Source organism: Dermochelys coriacea, chromosome 2 (assembly GCF_009764565.3).
Source record: "Dermochelys coriacea isolate rDerCor1 chromosome 2, rDerCor1.pri.v4, whole genome shotgun sequence".
Classification (NCBI taxonomy): domain Eukaryota; kingdom Metazoa; phylum Chordata; order Testudines; family Dermochelyidae; genus Dermochelys; species Dermochelys coriacea.
In genome coordinates this window covers 192503315-192525206 of record NC_050069.1, presented here as the reverse complement: position 1 = coordinate 192525206, position 21892 = coordinate 192503315, and the positions used below count along the sequence as shown (strand labels likewise).

The 21892-nt window shown below is 42.4% G+C and overlaps 1 protein-coding gene across 9 annotated transcripts in view; it reads left to right on the top strand.

Moving 5' to 3' along the window:
• Window positions 1–21892, top strand: part of ATP2C1 (ATPase secretory pathway Ca2+ transporting 1) — a 109083-nt gene that overhangs the window by 26721 nt on the left and 60470 nt on the right. For 4 of the 9 annotated variants that reach the window (XM_043508943.1, XM_043508942.1, XM_043508947.1 and 1 more), the window contains exons 2-4: window positions 440–586; window positions 10247–10350; window positions 20471–20581. In XM_043508943.1, the coding sequence (XP_043364878.1) occupies window positions 574–586; window positions 10247–10350; window positions 20471–20581 (228 nt within the window). In that variant the 5' untranslated portion in view covers window positions 440–573. The remainder of the gene's footprint in view (window positions 1–439; window positions 587–10246; window positions 10351–20470; window positions 20582–21892) is intronic. The other 5 variants (XM_043508944.1, XM_043508945.1, XM_038391980.2 and 2 more) reach the window with 2 other exon arrangements.

Sequence of the window (21892 nt, the reverse complement as noted above, 5' to 3'; positions counted from 1 at the left end):
CAGCGGGGACAGAGGCCCTCCCTGGGGGGCAGGGAACGAGGGTGGTCACAGGGTCCGAGTCTCCTCAAGCTGCCGCCCGGCGTGGGGAGCGGTTCTGGGTGGCTGGGCACGGGGCGGCAGGATGAGAGGGGGGCGGGGGTGAGCGATATCGTGTTTGATGTGGGGGGCGGCTATGGGGCTGCCGGGAGCTGGTGTAGGAAACGCGTCCTGCGCTCTTTGCTCGGGCGGCTTCTGTGCTGGCTTCGTTGCCGAGTCTCCCTGTTCGGTGTGGCTGCTGGGTAACTAATCCTCCCGTGGCAGCTGCCAGCCAGATCGCCCCGTGAGCGTGTTTGTCGCGGGGGGCAGGGGGGAGGGGGTGTATGTGCGTCTAAGAGAGTGAACGAGCGCAGGGGACCCGGAGATCTGCTTTTAGTTTTGCTAGCGCCCGTTTCTCTTGCAGATGTTGCTGCAGGTGGGGGCAATGGGAGCTGTGTAACTGCCTGGGATCTGGGGCGGCTCCCCCTTCTCCTCCGTGCCAGCTCCAGTGCTGCTGTTGCTAAAGTCTTTGTAACTAACAACCCAAGTGCAGTTTCGATGGAAAATGAAGGTAAATCTCTCATCAGAGTCACCGGCTTCATTGGAGCCCAGAGGGGAGGGGAAGGGGTGTTGCAAATGATTTGACGGTGGTAGGTCATACAGCTGTTCCTACGCCACTCTAGGCTTACAAAAAGAAAAGGAGGACTTGTGGTACCTTAGAGACTAACACATTTATTTGAGCATAAGCTTTCATGAAGTAAGCTGTAGCTCACGAAAGCTTATGCTCAAATAAATTTGTTAGTCTCTCGGGTGCCACAAGTACTCCTTTTCTTTTTGCGAATACAGACTAACACGGCTGCTACTCTGCAATCTAGGTTTACACTGCTGCTTTGACATGTTCATCTAGTAGCTGAGGGTTTTATGAGTTGCTGGGTCTTATTCTGCAGTCATACCTTATTCATCATAGGGCTATCATCTTTGTGGCAACGTCTGTTGAGCATAATTGTGGTGAAGTTTTTATTTTGTTTTGTCAACCTCTGCAAAATATAGTGAAATAAATTCTCCCCCAGAATGTCTTAACAGTAAGTAGATTTTTGTGGTCTTATTGATATTAGAAAATGCACCTTAGTTGCTTTGAAAATAATGAATTAAATATGTATCCTAAAACTAGTGAATTCTTTCATGGGTGGTTATTTGGATTGCCTGCTCCTTAGAAAGAGAATTAATATTGCAAATACTCTTATTTTCTTTAAATTGTGTAATTGTAGTTCTGTTTTATGTAGAGGAAACCTGTTTTAACTCCATACTGTGAATAAGTCATTATGGTAATCTTTCAGCTCTGTTTTTTCCTAATTGAGTAGCAGATGTTATCGTGTTCTGATGGTTATAAAAATGCAGCACTGAGGAATCTCATGTTCATAGTATCTTGAAACATCATACATAAAGATGTGTGTCTATCTAAAAACGGGCTGCTTTGTTGCCATGCCACTTCCTTTTAGGTAGGAATCTAGGTGTTCCAGTACTAGAACTACTAATAGTTTATAAATGCCATAGTCCAGTGATAACCCCACCCAAGCCTTTCTATAGTTTGAACCCCCCATGCATGTTTGCACATAGCAGGCCAATCCTAGAATCTCTAAAGCAGTGGTTTTCAAACTTTTTTTTTTCCTGGCTACCCAATTGAAGAAAATTGTGGGTGCCCGTGACCAACGGAGCTGGGGATGAGTGGTTTGGGTGAGGGGTTCAGGCTGTAGGATGGGGCTTGAGTTTGGGGTGCTGGAGGGGGTTAGGGCTCTGGGCTGGAGGTGCAGGCTCTGGGGTGGGGCCGGGGATGAGGGGTTTGGGGTGCAGGAGGGGGGCTCTGGGTTTGAAGGGGTGGCTCGGTGGTGCAGCAGGGGTACAGAGGCAGGCTTCCTGCCTGTCCTGGAACCATGGACCGTGCTGTGCCTCAGAAGCATCCAGCAGCAGGTCCAGCTCCTAGGCAGAGGCATACAAGCAGCTCTTGCCTGCAGGCACACCCTCCACCCAGCTCCCATTGGCAGGGAACTGGCCAGTGGGACTGCAGAGCCGAGCCTCAGGGCTGTGCGCGAAGTCCAAGCCCCCTCTTAGGAGATGGACCTGCTGTTGGCCAGTTCCAGGGCGCATAGCGTGGTGTTGAAACAGGCAGGAACTAACCTGCCTTAGCCCTGCAGCATTGCCAACATGACTTTTAACAGCCCGGTCGGCAGTGCTGACCAGAGCCGCTGCGACCCAGTACTGGGTCGTGACCCACAGTTTGAAAACCACTGCCCTAGAGCAGCATGGTTGGTCCCAGAAACACGACACTTCCCCCTCACCCTGGGCTGCGAATCCCTGTTATAGCTGATGACAAAGTCTGTCTGTCAAAACTTGTCAGTGACATCTGGATCCTCTGCAGATTTTGGATAGGTATATTTGTGGCTTTGGAGTTTCCTTCAGCTGAACTTAGATTTTTTTTTCTTCTGACTTCTACAGGTTGTGATTGTAGAGAGAGCACTATTTGCTTAGCTTTAAATAGAAGTAACTGAAAAATCCAAGATGAATTCTACTCACAATGGAATGGGTTAATGAGACTGTTATGAGAGACATTTTTTTAGTCTCTAAATTGACCCAAGTGCTGTTTTTCTTCCTCATTTTGTGTCTGAACGCTGTGTAGTTAATTTCTCTTGATTGTGTAGGTCTTTCAGTCAGCAATGGGAGAAATTCTTTTAAAAACAGGATAGTGATAGTAGAACTACAGACATTTGCGGTGGCACTTGAGCCACTTGTTTTAGCCTGTACAAAGTTTTTAAAAAAATTCTTTTAGTTCATTACTTTGAAAACTGAGAGTTCTACTTTGCCACTCTGATATTGTTAATGAGTTTCTTATATGGAATTTAACGTTTTAATTGAGTCTTCTAAGGGAGTACTGTACTCTAATTGAAGAGCATTAATGTGGAACAGCAGGGCATGTGTACTAGAGAGAACACATCGTAGTAGGACATAGACTACCCATTTGCAACCTAGTTAGCTTGTTGCATTGATTTTTCTTCAGTAATCTGCATTTCAAACATTTTTATTATAAAGAAATATCTAATTTGTTTTAAAAATGAAACTATTAGAGACTGAGTATAAAAGAGATGAAAATAACATGTCAGTTGAATGCAGGTAAGTGTTCATCCAGCCTGAATCCTGTATGCTAGAAATCGATCACAAAAATAAGGCTTATAATTTTTATAACTCTATTACACTGTAGAGGACTAATCTAGTTCAACTCTTCTGAATATCAGTTGCATAAGAAGGGGATTTCTTAGTCAATTCACAATGAGGAAAATATCTATAGGAATAAATTAGTAAAACAAGTAAGCTTAATGATACTTCCACTTTAAAATGTAGCTTTAACTTCTGGGGAAAAAAGGACAGATTTCAGAGTAGCAGCCATGTTAGTCTGTATCCGTAAAAAGAAAAGGAGTACTTGTGGCACCTTAGAGACTAACAAATTTATTAGAGCATAAGCTTTCGTGAGCTGTAGCTCTAATAAATTTTAGTCTCTAAGGTGCCACAAGTACTTTTTTCCTACCAAAAAAAAAAAAGACATCTTAAAAGACTAACAGTTTCAACTCTGTTAAATTTAGATAGCGAACACTTGCGGTGTTAATGCACTCTATCAGCTCTGATTTTCTGAATTAATTTAAGAAATGCCAAACCTGTTTTGTTCTTGCTGCCAAGATATCTCCTAAGCAATTCAGGTACTGAACCTGTGACTAATACAATATAGTCTGTCTTTGTGAGGACAGATACATTAAAAGATTGTGTGGTGCTTTGAAATTAGGGTGACCAGCTGTCCCAATGTTATAGGGACAGTCTCAATATTCAGAGCTTTGTCTTATATAGGTGCCTGTTACCCCCACTCTCTGTCCCGATTTTTCACACTTGCTATCTGGTCACCCTATATGAAAACTTTTAATGGATAAGTGCTATATAAGAGGTAGGTTGTGGTGGTGATATAGTATGAATGATGCTACACCTGTCTCATCTGCCTTAGGGTTAGTGAGAGAAACTGAGGTGCAGGCAAGGGAAAGGAGTGACATATCTGAGATAAAGGGAAGTCTGATCCAGAAAGATATATGTACTGTTTCTTCTAAGTGATACTTTATAATAGTTTTTTAAATTAAACTGTAAGTCTTTAAGTGCAGGTCACTTCTTAATAGCTATGTTGTGAAATGTGAATGAGGAAGTGTTCAGGGATTGAAGTAATTGAGTAAGCCATGGTATTTATGAAAATGTGACATACACAAATTTCAACATTTTATTGTCCTGTTCCTCCTTTCACTTTTCAGTCTTTGAATTAGCTCTTCCAGAGCTTTAAGTGGTTCTGTTAATAAGCACATATTTTCTTGTTTGCGCATCTGCTGTTCTTTGTCCCTTTCCCTCCCCACTCTATTCCTTTTGCTGTTTTGAGCTCTTGTCTTCCTTCTCTATCCTGGTCAACATTTTTTACAGCTGGATACTAGGAGCTTTCATTTTAGTAGCTCTACTAGTTATCCCATCTGAAGTAGCACTTAATTTTTCTAGGAGAGAAATGTGAGTAAAGATTGCAGTTAGAACTAAAATCTTAGTTTTACATTTTTGAAAAAGGATATTAAATTTGTTTAATAAGGTCTTGCTCTGAAACTCTACCACTTTGGGTCTTGAAAGGGGTTTTATTAGTCAGAGCAATGAGTTTGAATGGTTCACCTTGAAAGCAAAAATGTTGTTCTACTAATTGACATTAGCCTCTGCGAACAAAGTTTTGGTAAGCAGTGATGTATTAACATACAAGTATGCTTCCGGGAAGATAACATTAAATACATTTCCCCATTTAAAATTCCCTAATGGGGTCAAAGTGAATGAGAGAACCAGTATTTCCAGAAGCTGGGATTCCTACCAGTGTTGTCCCAGGACCTTGCTTATGCCTCCCTCTTTTATTGAGGTTGACAAACTAGGAATGTTTAAGCTGAGGCTTGAGAAGAAGCCCCAGATGTTTCCTGGTTGGTTGGAGGGTAAGGGATGCTCATCTCGGACAGTTTTTACCCAGCTCAACACCCCCCCCACCCCAGTCAGGGAGATGAGACACTCAAAAATAAAAATCATGGAACACAAAACATAATACAAAATTCACTTAATAAGCAAATACTTATTCCTTAGTGCCTTGCTAAGCTGATATAATAACTCCACCTCCACAAGAGGCATAGGGCTTATGTCAGTGTAGTTCGGGTAATGCAGTGTCTCTGTAGACACTGCATTCCTTATGGCTGTTGACATAAATTGACAAGAAAGCTGGCTCCCAGCTCCCCAGCTGGACTGCTTCCTGGTCTCTGCTCCAAGTTGAGCTGCCACCTGGGCTCCCCGCTTGCAGCCAGGGCCAGCTCTAGGTTTTTTGCTGCCCCAAGCTCCGAGAGCACAATTGCCCAAGCAAAAAAAAAATGGATGGCTGGAATGCCGCACCTGGAATTGTGCCGCCCCAAGCATATGCTTGCTTTGCTGGTGCTTAGAGCCGGTCCTGCTTGCAGCATCTAGCAGCTTCCAGGTGCTGATTTCCTCCACTAGAGGTGAGAAGTCCTGGGCGGCTGCCCCACTGTTCCTTCTGGAGCAAGCAGGGAGGTGAGAAACCCTGAGGGGGGAGGAGCTGGGCTCCTGGTGCAGAGCTGTGTAGAGCTGAGAGCCCTGGCTCTCAGCCCTCCCTCTTCCCCCCTCCCCCCCCCCCCCGCTTCTCTTCAGTCCGTAGAAGCGCTCCTGGTGAGGATGCGGTGGCTATAAATCAACCTAACATAGGTCGACTTAAGATTGTAGTGTAGACATGCCCTTGGTCACATGCTGTTCAAAATAAAAAGCTTGCAATTCTGTATGTAGAACAATACAAATAGAGTTCTCTGCCTATGAACTAGTTGGGCTTAACCACTTTCTTGTACCTGCCCTTAGATACAGATGCACTTTTACCAACTTAATTCTCCCCCCCCCCCCCAATCTATCTTGTTACAGTATTTTGATCAAACTAATCTGAACTTGCTAACACTCTGAATTGTTGCTAAACTAGAGAGAAAGGAATGCAGGTTTCTGTAAAACTAACCATTCTGATTCATCTCTGTAATCTTTGACTTTATTCTCACAATTTTTCACCCTTTGCAACAAATTGTGATGCCTGTTTTTGGCAGACATAGGCCTGGTGTAGAAATCTGGATATACAACTAAATGCTAGGAAAACAGAAAGGACCCCAGGGTTATTGTTCAGTTACACCTCTTCATCCTGTTCTGAGGTCAAGCTATAATCTCTGTATTGGGAATCAATCATGTTGACAAGTGATATTGTATAAATGCTTTTCACCAGTAGATTTCACTTTACAAAGGAGGTAAGTATAGTTATCCGCATTGTGCACATAGCAAAACTCAGGTGAAATGATTTGCCCCGGCTCACCCAGTAGGCCAGCAGCAGAGCTGGGAATAGATTCCAATTCTCCTGAGTTCTGGTCACTTTCTGAATTATTTGTAGCTATTATCTAGTCATGTTTCATATTTGACCAACCACCTTAGAGTAACATCAGTATTGATTCTCTACATTTTTAACATTTTCCTTCATTTGCAGCATCTAGTGGTAGACCTGCAAGTTTACATCTTTCTGGAAAAGTATATTCGGGATGAAGTTGCTCATTTATTTTTGTTGCTCATCTTGTGCTACATTCAAAGTGACTTTGTCCTTTTGAAAAAAAGACTGCATCTTTCCTATCAAGTCTTAGCTTTTCAGTCGTTAATCTTGAACGTGAGATGCAAAAAAACCCTCCTGGATTAATGTGATGAAGGGGAGTTGTTGGAATGTCTGGAACAGTGACTTTATCATTACAGTTCCACCCATGTCCCTTTTTCCTCTAGGCTTATAGGCAATTTTTATAACTTCAGTGGTGTTATACCCTCTGTTAGTAAACTATTCTCATCACTTCCCTTTTAACTTCTAGAATTTAAATTTAAAACCAGTATTTCTGGTTTCCAAAGCTTTCATATGTTCATACAAATACTTCAGTGGGGTATTAAAAACAAAACCTCAAGCTGGCTTGGGTTTCTTTTGGGGGGTGGGGGAGGAAAAGGGGAATTACTTTCATAAACCTGCCTCCAAGCAAGCTTCTGTACCCGCACATCTTTGTTCTAAATACTATCATTCTCCAAGCTGGTCTTGTTACTAGTTATTGCATTTATCCTAGCGCTGCCTTTCTACTGTGCTAATCAGGCAGACTTGTTTCCCAGATCCAGCAACCAGTGTCTCTTGTCTGTCTGTCTGTGGTGCTGCTGTAATAGTATACTACATCAAATACTTTCCCTTTCCCTCCAGTGCCGCCAAACTTAATTTCATCTACAGTGGCATAGAAATAGTTTTGAGACTGAATCTGCTTGAGTCAGGCTTTCATGAAAGCATGGCAGTGTGATCCTGTTACTAGGTTGTTTATTTAAAACCTATTTGAAGGATCTGTAACTTAAAGAAACAATTGTTGATGAGGCAGGAGAAAGTAGTACTCCTGGGGGCATTCTGCACCAAAAAGTTAAATTTTGTGCACAATATTTTAAAATTCTGCAAATTTTATTTGTCAAAACACACAATCATGCCATTTTCAATTATTTTGGTAATTTTATTTCAAAATACCTGTTGGCAAGTATGTCTAACCTCACTCACTCTCTCTCTTCCCCCACCTCCCCCCTGGGAGTAGAGAGTTAAAGAACCCCCCTATGATAACCCAGTTCCTGTTTCTCTGCCCCCTTCCCTCCCTGCCTAGAGCTCAGCTGAGAGCCCCCCTCCCCGAGCCCAGATAGCCATACCCTGTCCCTCCCCAGAGCCCAGTTGTGTGGTGGTTCTCTTCTAAAACTAATTTAATTTAGTTCTAAAAATAATTCTAATTTAAATGTCTGTCTGTCTGGGTTCTCCTCCTAATACAGCATGGCAAGAAAATACTCCAAATATTGATTAGCCTGTTGAATTGGAGAGAGTTCACCTCCTAATGACTTCATAAATATCTACTTCCAATTACCTTTCCCCAAATGAAATAACCATTCATTCATTTTCTGATCTAGCTGTAAAACTAATCTGAAAAGTTTTCAAAATAAATCACTTAAAATATATATAGTGTCTACCTTCTAAAAATGAAACCTACATCTATCTGAGTTGTGAAGTATATGTTTTAAGGTTATAAACAGCAAGAATGCACTTTTAAGTAGAAATCCATTATTAAATCAAGTCTTCCTGAGTAGTGATTTAAATCCAATAGATTTAAATCTAATCCACCCTGTCGCCTTGATTTCAGACTTCTTCAAGAAGTGTCTCCATTATATGTAATGCATCTTTGGTATGGTAGACATCCTTTGAACTTTGTAGACTAGAAGATCCACATTCTTGGAAAGTTGGAAGCTAGATGAAAACCTCTTATCCATTCTTGTTCTTTGAGGTTATGTGTGGTTATAACAGATTATGCTCTCATCCTTCTCATATTCTGAATTGGGGAATGGATGGTGGAGAAAAATGTTTTAACGTCTTTATTGATTTACAAATAACATGAGGGGCTTATGACTGTCAGGGCTACTAGTTATGGCTCGCATGCAAATACCTGCTATTGGCTGGTGTCCAGAGAACTCGGAACAAAGCATGTACTCAGGACTGTGGTTCTATCATTGCATGCCCTTATAACAAGAAATAAAGAACTATATTTCTTAATTTGTCTTGAAGTAGAGGATTAAATTGCTAATATATCTAGTAATTGTAGATTACTTCATAGAACTCATGTGAACTGTGTGTGTGTGTGTGTGTGTGTGTGTGTGTGTGTGTAATATATAATGCAGTGTAGTTGTAGCTGTGTCTGTCCCAGGATATCAGAAACAAGGTTTTCTGAGGATATTGCAGGAAATTGCCATATCTGACACAGAAGGTACTTGCACTGTAATGAAGCCATCTCTGTAAGTTGTTTTCTGTAAGGCATTTTCTCTAAAGCTTGAATCATTTTTTACTTTACCTTCCAATTTTTCAATATCCTTTTTAAAATGTGGGCACCAGAACTATGTGCAGTATTTGTCTCACCAATGTCGTATGCAGTGGTTAAAATCACCTAAATGTATACCAGTGTCCTACTCACTGCTCCCCTGTTCATGCATTCAAGGATCACGTTAGCCTTTTTTGCCTTAATATTGCACTGGGAGTTCATGTTCACTTGCTTGTCTGCTATGGTCCCTAATTTTAACTTTTAAACTTATGTGGTAATGGAAAACTTGAGGATGCAACTAGAAAAATAACCTTTAGTTTGTGAAATGTAATATTGAATGAAACTAACAGTAAAATAAACCACACAGGGAGAAAGCTGGGATCCAACAGATTCTTCCCTGCAATTTAAGTAAAACTATACATGCTGTATTTTGTAAAATCCAGCACATCATTGTCTATTGTCCAGTCCTGACTGTCAGAATCCCTTTTGTTCCGGAATAAGTTGTGATAAGCAAACTAATCAAAATTAGTCTGGTTTAATATTATGTACTTTTAAACAGATGTGTAGACTTTACTAGTCAGAGAAAAGAATCAGAAATGCAAGTCAAATACAAGATTCTTTGTGATGCTAGTTTGTGAAGTTCTAATTGGTCAGTCCAGCTTTGTCATTGATGTTACTGAGTTGTTACTCTGAAAATTGCTATACCATTGAATTCCCCTCTCTGTAAATCCACCATGGGCTGCCAGGAGTTACCTTTTCTAGCAGGGAAGTGCTGTAACTGTTCTCCTGGCTTCAGACAACCTCTTCAGCATACCCATTATATAGTCAGAATACAGTCATTTAGGGACAATGGAGAACCATTTTTCTCCAACTCCTCAACAGGGGTCTGTCATTTTAGAGCAGTGGAAAATTCTCAACAGCATAACAAGAGAATTGGGGTGGGTGTGTGTGTGGTAGGACATATAAATTCTAGGGACTCGGACACAGGAAGTTTTGGGCATGTAGAGAGGAGCATACGCTTTTGTAGCGTGGGAGTGGTGCTTGGTCCCACAGCCAAATCAAGGTGAGAGAAAGCAAGCCTGCCTAGAGTTAGGGGACAGGCTGAGAGTTAGAAGTCAAGCCATGAGCTGTAGCAGAAGGTTGCTGGACATCCCCCCAGAGACCCCCTGCCAAAATAATGCTCCAGAGTGGTGACGAAACTGAGGCAGGGACATGCATGTACGATTTATCTTTTTGTACATATGTCTGCATTTCTTGTGCCATTGAAGAAAGAACAATGGTGTCTTACAAGAAGCCTATGCAAAGTCTATATATTATGTGCTACACCTGTCATGTCCCTGAAAAGGTAAACTAAACCGGACACCCTTGTTTTCAGGTGGAGTGCTGAGAAAGGGTGTCTTAAGAAATGGATTTGTCTCAGGAAGTCGGTACTAGTTCCAGGGACTGGGCAGTTGGAGCATGAGGTCTCAGCTGTCAGAAAAGGGGGCTAGATGGAGGATCTGCACCCTGCAAGTATGCTTAGGAACCCCAAGGTGGGCAATACCTGAATTCTGTTCAGATTCTGGAGGCTTAAAGCACATGGGGTACAGCAGTTTCCCTCCTAGCAGGCTGGTGGGTGCCTGAAAGAGGGTATTTGACTAAATCTGTGACATAATTGGAGTAAATTCTCCAGGGGGGCAAGATCCCTTTGTTCTGAACAGCACACGGACTTCTGATTTGGTGTGAAATTGTGTCTCTGAAACTATTTTTGCCTTTAACTTCAGTGGACCCATGGTTTCACATTGGGGTCTACATCTACATGCAACTACATTACTTTATTTTAAAAGTTAAGTTTTGTTGGGAGAATTTTGCCTTTGCCTCCTGTCATAAATATAAAGGGAAGGCTAACCACCTTTAAAATCCTTCCTGGCCAGAGGAAAAAAAACCCTGTAAAGAAGCTAAAGATAACCTCGCTGGCACCTGATCAAAATGACCAATGAGGAGACAAGATACTTTCAAAGCTGGGGGCGGGACAAAGGGTTCTCTTTGTCTATGTGGTGTTTTTGCCGGGACCAGAGCAGGAATGCAGGTCAGAACTCCTGTAAAGGGCTAATAAGCAATCTAGTTAGATATGCGTTAGATTCTGTTTTGTTTAAATGGCTGATAAAATAAGTTGTGCTGAATGGAATGTATATTCTTATGTTACAAAAAGACACAAAATCAGGGTTTTGCCTAGAGATTCTCTGTTTTTGAATCAGATTACCCTGTAAGGTATTTACCATCCTGATTTTACAGAGGTGATTCTTTTACTTCAATTAAAGTTCTTCTTTTAAGAACCTGATTGCTTTTTCATTGTTCTTAAGATCCAAGGGTTTGGGTCTCTGTTCACCTATGCAAATTGGTGAGGATTTTCATCAAGCATTCCCTAGGAAAGGGGGTGTAGGGTTTGGGAGGATTTTGGGGGGAAAGACGTTTCCAAGCAGGCTCTTTCCCTGTTAGACGCTTGGTGGTGGCAGCAGTAAAGTCCAGGGGCAAAAGGTAAAATAGTTTGTACCTTGGAAGTTTTAACCTAAGCTGGTAAAAAATAAGTTTAGGGGGTTTTTCATACAGGTTCCCACATCTGTACTCTAGTGTTCAGAGAGGGGAAGGAACCTTGACACCTCCTCTTGGTTCCCTACTTTTTGCTAAATCCTGTACTGATTATCGTCCCTGGTAATCAAAAAGACAAGTAGCTTAAAGCTAATGTTTCTTGTTTGAGAGTCTCTTGTGATGCTTATGTATTCAGTTCTTCTGGGAGTTGGGGGGAGAAAACAATAGTGGACAACCCCCCTCAATCAAGTTGACAGCTGCATAGTGTTTTAAATAACACTTTTGGTCTCTCTCTTCTCCCCCCCCTTGCCCTCTCTCCTGCTCCCCCCATCATTTTTGCTACTCATCACATCTTCATTGTTCACCTTGGGCAATTGATTAAAGTCTTTTTAATACTGGTTTGATATTTTTAATACTGGTTTGGTACTGTATTAATTTCCCACAATAAATATGAGTAAAAGCTGTTATCTGGCACTTTACCAATTAGAAAGCTCTAGAAACCAGCATTTCTGGTCTCCATTAAAAGTCTGGCTTCTGGATCCGCATGGTTCCCTGGAAGGGGGAACATGTCCCTGCTGTTCTAAGGCGGAGGAATGGCCACAGGGGCTCAGTGCACTGCCTCTGCCCTGACCTCAGTGCGGGTTCTGCAGCTCCCATTGGCCGGGAGCTGCAGGGGCACACCTGTGAGGCAGTGCGCAGAGTGGCGTGGCCATGCTTCCGCCTATGAGCAGCAGGGATATGTTGCTGCTTGTGGGGAGCCGCCCAAGGTGAGTGCTGCCTGGATCTGGCAACCTGAAACCTCTCCCATGCCTCAGCCCCGAGTCCCCTCCCGCACCCAAACTCCCTCCTTCCATTGGTAAGTATAACTGATAGTTAACTGGAATTTTTGACTAACTGGCATCCCCTATTCCCACAACATGCCGGATACAAAACTTTTACTGTACTTGTCTTCATAAAACAAACTCTTCCTCCCCCCCGCCCTGCACAGAATGACTCTCCTTTGGAAATAGGATACATCTGACCTGTGGAATTCAGAGGTGGGCCAGCTTTTCTTGGTGCTCCAGGACTAAGCCTTGCACTTCAGGCCACCAGAGTTTCTGCCTCCCGTGGTGGACCAAATTGGCAATTTAGTTTCTCTCAATCACTTTTGTATTATATGTAACTTCAACATTTTCAACTTTTAGCTGCACTGTCCCTCTCTTCAACTGAGCACTCATTAGAGCATTAAGGCTCTAACCCTCTGGTTCCTCCAGTGTGATACTACTCTAGCAAACTCCCGCTGTACCTCTCTGCAGCAGCAGAGAAGCTCTGTAAACATCAAGCCAAGTCCAAGAGCAGGCTTTCAAGAGCCCAAGGGTGAGCTGTGTCCTGCTGTTGCAAGTCGGTGATCCCTCTTGTGTCAAGACATGAGTTTTTGAGTTGAGCACTATGCTGGGGCCTCGCCTGAAGCTGACTGGGAAGGTTTGACCAAGAGCGCCTCTCAGCCTGCATACTTGGGTAATTCTTGGAAACTGTAGAGGCTCTGGGTCCTCAAGACACAAACATTCCCTTAAGAAGCTGGTAGAGCTTGTGAATGTCTTACAGCCTGAAGCACCTCTGCAGTTGTCTATAGATTGAACTGGTTGGCATCCATTAACAGTTTCCAGGATACTGCATTTCATCTAATTTATCCTTCCAATAGATTTTAACATATTCACACCCTGAATGACTAGTCTCCTGGACAGAAGGAAGAGTGGTGGTGGAGGAAGAGGGAAGTCTGAGGAAATGGGGGCATGCCCATGCCCCCAAGGACTTATCTGTACTTAACATATTTCTGTATAACTTGTATCGCTTAGGAGTTTGAATAATCCATATCCCTGAGCAGCTTAAGTTGTACCGATTTTAAGCGCTAGTGTAAACAGTACAGACAGACATCATCTTCCTCTCCAAATGCAAACAGACGGACATCTTACCGAAATGACTGAAGGTAAAAAATCCATTACAATCTACATACCACACAGACTATGCTGACAGCTTGTGCCACACACTCTCAAAGAAACTGCAGAACCACCTGATCAACATCCTCTACCGCAAACAGGGAAAGATTAAGAATGAGCTCTCAAAACTGGATACTCTCATAAAGAAGCAACCTTCCACACAAACTTCCTCGTGGCTGGACTTTACAAAAACTAGACAAGCCATTTACAACACACACTTGGCTTCTCTACAAAAGAAAAAGGACACTAAGCTATCTAAACTACTACATGCCACAAGAGGCCACAACAGTGGTTTCTGTAACCCACCCAGCAATATTGTTAATCTATCCAACTATACTCTTAACCCAGCAGAAGAATGTCTTATCTCGGGGCCTCTCCTTTTGCCCCTCCACCCCCACAAACATGATACAGTTCTGTGGTGACCTAGAATCCTATTTTCGACATCTCCGACTCAAGGAATATTTCCAACACACCTCTGACCAACATATTAACCCACAGAGACCTTCCTACCAAAAATACAAAAAGAAGGATTCTGGGTGGACTCCTCCTGAAGGTCGAAACAGCAACCTGCACTTCTACATAGAGTGCTTCCGCTGATGTGCACGAGCTGAAATTGTGGAAAAGCAGCATCGCTTGCCCCATAACCTCAGCCATGCAGAACACCATGCCATCCACAGCCTCAGAAACAACTCTGACATCATAATCAAAAAGGCTGACAAAGGAGGTACTGTCGTTGTCATGAATAGGTCGGAGTATGAACAAGAGGCTACTAGGCAGCTCACCAACACCACTTTCTACAAGCCATTACCCTCTGATCCCACTGAGAGTTACCAAAAGAAACTACAGCATTTGCTCAAGAAACTCCCTGAAAAAGCACAAGTACAAATCCGCACAGACACACCCCTAGAACCCTGACCTGGGGTATTCTATCTGCTACCCAAGATCCATAAACCTGGAAATCCTGGGATCCCCATCATCTCAGGCATTGGCACCCTGACAGCAGGATTGTCTGGCTATGTAGACTCCCTCCTCAGGCCCTACACTACCAGCACTCCCAGCTATCTTCGAGACACCACTGACTTCCTGAGGAAAGTACAGTCCATTGGTGATCTTCCTAAAAACACCATCCTAGCCACTATGGATGTAGAAGCCCTCTACACCAACATTCTACACAAAGATGGACTACAAGCCGTCAGGAACAGTATCCCCGATTAATTTCACGGCTAACCTGTGGCTGAACTTTGTGACTTTTTGTCCTCACCCATAACGATTTCACATTTGGTGACAATGTATACCTTCAAATCAGCGGCACTGCAATGGGTACCCGCATGGCCCCACAGTATGCCAACATTTTTATGGCTGACTTAGAACAACGTCTCCTAATGCCCCTACTCTACTTGCGCTATATTGATGACATCTTCATCATCTGGACCCATGGAAAAGAAGCCCTTGAGGAATTTCACCATGATTTCAACAATTTCCATCCCACCATCAACCTCAGCCTGGACCAGTCCACACAAGAGATCCACTTCCTGGACACTACGGCGCTAATAAGCGATGGTCACACAAACACCACCCTATATCGGAAATCTACTGACCGCTATTCCTACCTACATGCCTCCTAGCTTTCATCCAGATCATACCACATGATCCATTGTCTACAGTCAAGCTCTACGATATAACCGCATTTGCTCCAACCCCTCAGACAGAGACAAACACCTACAAGATCTCTATCATGCATTCCTACAACTACAATACCCACCTGCTGAAGTGAAGAAACAAATTGACAGAGCCAGAAGAGTACCCAGAAGTCACCTACTACAGGACAGGCCCAACAAAGAAAAGAACAGAACGCTACTAGCCATCACCTTCCGCCCCCAACTAAAACCTCTCCAACGCATCATCAAGAATCTACAACCTATCCTGAAGGACGACCCATCACTCTCACAGATCTTGGGAGACAGGCCAGTCCTTGCTTACAGACAGCCCCCCAATCTGAAGCAAATACTCACCAGCAACCACACACCACACAACAGAACCACTAACCCAGGAACCTATCCTTGCAACAAAGCCCGTTGCCAACTGTGCCCACATATCTATTCAGGGGATACCATCATAGGGCCTAATCACATCAGCCACACTATCAGAGGCTTGTTCACCTGCACATCTACCAGTGTGATATATGCCATCATGTGCCAGCAATGCCCCTCTGCCGTGTACATTGGTCAAACTGGACAGTCTCTACGTAAAAGGATGAATGGACACAAATCAGACGTCAAGAATTATAACATCCAAAAACCAGTTGGAGAACACTTCAATCTCTCTGGTCACTCGATCACAGATCTTAGAGTGGCTATACTTCAACAAAAAAGCTTCAAAAACAGACTCCAGCGAGAGACTGCTGAATTGGAATTAATTTGCAAACTGGATACCATTAATTTAGGCTTGAATAGAGACTGGGAATGGATGAGTCATTACACAAAGTAAAACTATTTCTCCCCCCCCACTTCACCCCCCCACTGTTCCTCAGTTGTTCTTGTTAACTGCTGAAAATAGCCTACCTTGCTTGTCACCATGAAAGGTTTTCCTCCTTCCCCCCCCTCCGCTGCTGGTGATGGCTTATCTTAAGTGATCACTCTCCTTACAGTGTGTATGATAAAGCCATTGTTTCATGTTCTCTGCGTGTGTATATCAATCTCCCCTCTGTTTTTTCCACCAGATGCATCCGATGAAGTGAGCTGTAGCTCACGAAAGCTTATGCTCTAATAAATTTGTTAGTCTCTAAGGTGCCACAAGTACTCCTTTTCTTTTTAGTGTAGACAGTGACTTCTCCCACCAATATAACTGCCGCCTCTGTGAGGCGGAGTTGTTATACTGATGGGAGAGCTCTCTCCATTGGCTTAGAGCATCTTCACCACTCTCTAGTGTAGATTATCCCTTAGTATGGGGGGAGAAATGAGGCACACAAACCCTTGGTGGGGAGGAGATTGGACATCCTGGTATAGGTGAAGTGGGCACACAGAGCTCCATCCATGGGGCAAGAGAGGCATCAAGCAGGGCAAGATGTTAGTCTTTGCCCTAGGACTGAGGATTTTCACAGTTCCCTTGCCATGGGGACCCTATTTGGGAAAGGGAGAATAGAGGTGTACACAACTCCTGATATGGGTCGAGTGGGGTTACACAGAACCTCTGGCAGTGGGAGTTTGGGGAATCCTTATAGGGGAAGAAGACAATGGAGGACACAGCCACAGCCATGGAGGAAGGAGAGAATGTTGGGGTATGCAGGGCTGCTGGTGTGGGAGAATGGGGGGATCGTCCTATTGGAGGATGGAAGGAATGGGGGTTGCAGAGAACCCTGGATGGGGGAGATTGGGAGAGTTGCAGGGAGCCCATAAAAAAAAGAAGGGAATGGATGGGTGGCATGCAAGGGGAGCAGGATGTGAAAAGCCCCTGGTGTACGAAGTGTGCTGGGCTTACATAAGATGCGAAGTGTCGGGACCCTTGCCCCCAGCTTATACTGTTTAATGATATAAAAATCAGGGTTTGAACCCTTTCTCCTTGGCCTTCTACACTGAAAGAGTGTTTACTGGGGCTTCTCTCCTCGCTGCGACTCCCTCAGTGCACTATATCGAGCTCATTACTCTTTTCCCTACTCCCCCAAATGGCAACGTATTTGTGTGTGCAGAGAAGCATTTTACTATTGGGAAGCCTTGTCTTGGGTAGCTGTGGAGTGAGAATTGTGGGTGTCAATCTGTGTACCCTGTTAAGGAGCACTTAATGCAGCTTGTGCTCGAACAGAGGCACGTAAGGGCTCATTTATGCCATAATGCCATTTCCTGAGGTGAGTGAGAAATCAATTCCCTTGCCATGTTAAAATGGCTTCTGACTTAGTAGAGCCCTGAGTCTTACTAGGTCTCTACTAAAATACTCAGTGTTAATGCTTTCAGCTCCCTCTCCCACTCTCCCCAGAAGAGAGAATGCAGTAACTTCTCAGTAAAGGAAAGGAGCTGTTCAAGCATTTTTAGAATCGGGATTTTTCCTGCACATACAGGCTTTGAGGACATAAGATCCAAATGAGTACTTCTGGTTAAAACCAAACATTAAACTAAAATGTTACATTAAAAATAACTAAGTTGGGAGATTCCTAAATCTGAAGGTGGGTGCAGCTGCTGCTCTACTATTGAGATGCAGTCATATCTTCAGAAGGGGACTTCGTTCCAAAAGATCCCATACAAATGAGGACATTACATAGAAACCTCAAAGCCTTGACTTGAGCCATTGAAGCCAAGTATTTCCTATCCTTACAGGGAAAAGCTACTTGATGGAAAGCAAGTGGCTCGTCATCTAACGGTATGATCCTTGCTTTGAGCATGAAAATGAAAGGAGGCATCAACCCTCATTATCAAATGTAGCATAGGAATCATGTACCAACACCAAGATTATTCTAGAAGGGACTGTTCCCTTAGCAAGGGGAAAAATCTAGAACAGAAACTCCCAAGGGAGGCCTAATTATATTTTCTTCCCAAATCACAGGAGCCAACAAAGTCTTCAGCATGACAAACAAAAATGAGCATCTATATAAGAGCTTGCTATTCCTCTGAGACTTTTCCTTTTGACCTACCCTCTGCGTGCAGAGTCTGAAATGGTGCTTGGTGGTAGTCATAGCGAGGCTCACCTTGCACATTATGCAGCTATACCCATAGACGGACAATATGCCAATGTGTAGTGTTCAGAGAAACACACCCACTCATAATTATGCAGGTGTTGAAAACGATTAACCCATCAGTTGGAAAAAAAAAAAAAAATTTTGAACCCAAAAGAATGTTCAACTCACTGTCATAAAAAGCATGGCTGTGGCCATCATTTTACCACCACAGTAAAGATTTAAAATCCACAGCAGCTCCTTGTGATTTTAAAAAAGCCTACAGGAAGGTAAGCCTTGGACTGGGAGTAGGACTCAAGGTATGGAAGCTGGGAAGGCTGGGGAATAGATAACAAGCGACTTGGAAAGCTGCTTGGGGCAGGGGAAGGTCTGCTGGTACCAACTGGGCCAAGAAAAGCTTGTGTTTTAGAGATCTCTACAGGCACCATGACTTGGGGTAGTAGAGAAGCCCCTAGGGATAATGAAAATGCCAATCCAGTTGACAACTTCTTATTGCTTTTTGCAACTGTATCCTTTTAATTAATCACTTGTACACTTGATAGCTCATCATAAATCCAACATCACCCTAATGTTCTTTGCATAAAGTAAAAGTAGCTTTGTAATCCTGCCTGTGAAAGTCATGGATTCCATGAGCGTCTAGCTCTTCTTTTTTTTTTTTTTTTTTTTTTTTTTTTTTTGTGAAACTTTTTCTGCCTCCATCTTGTTGGTGGAAGACTTAGTCTGCATTCCTGCAAAGAAGGTGGTGCTAATAAAGGTATTACTGCCATTCCTATGAGGACAACTGAAAATCAAACCTCCCCCTGTAGAGGAGAGAGGTTTTTAAATTAATCCACTAGAGAGGTACAGTGGCCTCTGTAACCTGCTGCCTAGAGGGATCACCATTGAGACAAGGTTGCTGTTGGTAGAAGGATGCCTCTGAACAAGTGTCATCATTTGGTGGGTGGGGAAGACACATTAATCCCTTCGTAGATGCTTATTGGGACTTAGAAATGCTTTAAGAGGGATGTCCAAGGGGAGTAGCAAAAGCAGAATTGACTTTGCTGCTATGAACGGTGTGTTGAGGATTGTGCCAGCAACACTGTTGCTGGCACAGAGAGCAGGTATGAAGGGAAATGAAGATATCACTGTGGGATCTCTTCTCTGTGTGGAAGGGAGAGGTGAAGATGTTTCCATAAGTTCAAATATCTGCTCTAGGCAACTGTCAACCATAACTATATAGAAAGGCTACTTCCTGTACATAAAGGGTTCTAGGTGTTGTGAGCCTTTATAAGTGTACATAACGCATACATTTGCAAATTTGCGATCTTGGATTTCTTGGTATTTAGAAATGGCTAAGCTGGCATTAGCAATTGTAAGTGGTTGTCCAACTAAGATCTGAATTCTTAATTTGAGAGGAGGAAACTACTTTTTTGGTGGGGAAAGGGGAGGTGGGAGGGTGGCAGGAAATGCGTTTAGTCCTTAATAGATCATTTACCTTCTCTGCAATTCCGTTAAATATCTTGGCAAGCAGAAAAGAAGCATCTTCAGTGCAATGCTGTCCCATACTACTGATATTTCATAATGCTAAACATCTTACTGCTCTTCACAGTTTATGAATTATGATGAATTGAGACTCTTACCACACCTAACTGATTATAATACTGGCTCATGTAAGCTTTTTCCATATTACAACTTTTCTTTTTGGTTTGTTTTATAAAAACTTTCTCTGTACCCTGCTTTAAAGAGCAGGCAACTTATTGGTATACTCTTCATGAATTAGCCAGCAGGGGACATAGAGCATGGAGTGAAATCTATCAGGGAGTTGTCAGCATGACTTCTGTTTTGCTCAGCCATTAAGGATAGTGAGCTAGAGGATTATACATACATTTATTCATTAGGATTTACTCGGTGGAACATTTGCTACTTGTAATTTTCATGCCATTAAAAAAATATCTTGACAGTAACACACTTAGTCTTTTATATTGTGATGTCACTGCATTAAGCTCTAAAAGAAAAGCAGTACTTGTGGCACCTTAGAGACTAACAAATTTATTAGAGCATAAGCTTTCGTGAGCTACAGCTCACTTCGGCTGCTACTCTGAAACCTGCATTAAGCTCTGAATTTCTGAATGTGCTTTCTCCAAGTTAATATAAATAATTTGTTTGAGTTGCATTTTCATAGTACAATATTGTAGTATACCTTGAAGTTAGCCTGATTTGATCACACTGGAGTGTAATTATTGAAACAATACTAACAGTGGCAATTTTTGTATTTTTAGGTTGCAGGTTTTCAACAAATGCCTAATGGTGACAATGAGACAATGATTCCTGTACTGACTTCAAAAAAAGCAAGTGAATTGCCCGTAAGTGAAGTTGCAACCATTCTTCAAGTAAGTAGCAAGTAAACGATTAAAACAAGACTATAGCCGTATTGTAGTAACTATTTAAGAGGCTATTCAAGGACCGATTCTATGTACTCTTTTATGCAAATAGATAAACATTGGCCTTCAGCTTGATTTCAACTATTAGCTATTTTGAATGCAAGCCTGATTTTTTTTTTTTTTTTTTTTTTTTTTTAAATTGGCAGTTGAAAATCTGGTTTGAGAAACCTTTCATTAACATTTCAAGCACCATTTCAAAATAAAGTAGAAATTAAGAGCAAGTGTGTAATAGCTTAAATATTTTAAATTCATAATGAAAGTACTCTGCCATCTAAAAATCAAGTCCCATGAAAGAAAAAGTAGGTACCTTTATCTCTGCCTTTGAGAATATTTAAAACAGTAAAGAGAATTGCTCTGTTCTTCTTGCAGACTTCTCGGACTAGGCTTTCTAACTTTAAGTAAGATGTTGAAGGCTTTTTAAAAATATTTTTCCTTGATGTGGCTTTTCTTAAATACTTCATTAAAATTATTTCCTAGACATTATTCTTAAAGCAGGTATCAGTCAGGTTTGTTAGTGACTTAAATCTGCAGTTGTATGTGAATAAGATTATATAAATTTTTTTTAGTTTTAAAAAGGCAAATATTTTGCTTTGGAATTGCCAGTTGCTTGTGAGACGTCGCTTTTTTTGTTTTCTTCTACCAAGAAATGTCGTCGTCCTTCTCCTTGGAAGCACTGGCAAAATGGCTATTTGTATACATGCTATAAAATATATTTCAAGAGCAACTTGACTACATTAGACAGTTTAGTTTGACATCTAATAGCAGTTGTGTTAACTTAATCAGTTTTTTTTAAACAATTTAAAAATCTGGTGTGTATTGGGGACCTGTTTAGCTTTAAAGTGTTCTGAGTTGTGCAAGCTCTGTAAGTCCATGAATGTTGGCTCTGTATCAACAGGAAAGGTTGGCTTTTTTGTGAAACACCATATTTTCTCCACCAGTTTCCTGCACCACTTTTTTCCCTTCATCTATCCTCCATATATCTTTAAAACACTTTAGCAGCCCTCAGGATGGGTGGAACGCTATCAGTGTCCTGAATCATCTTCCAGCTGCCACTTGTTCAGAGCTGGATGATCTGGCACTCACTGCAGTTCTGGATCCAGACATTTGTACCGATGCTTCAACATTGGATGAAGTAAAGTGTGCCATCTCTAAACTGAAAAACGGATGTGCAGCCGGTGCTGATGGCACTCCCTCAGAGCTGCTAAAATGTACTATTGATCCTGTAGCACAATCACTTCTGGTCATCTTTCACCTGGTGTG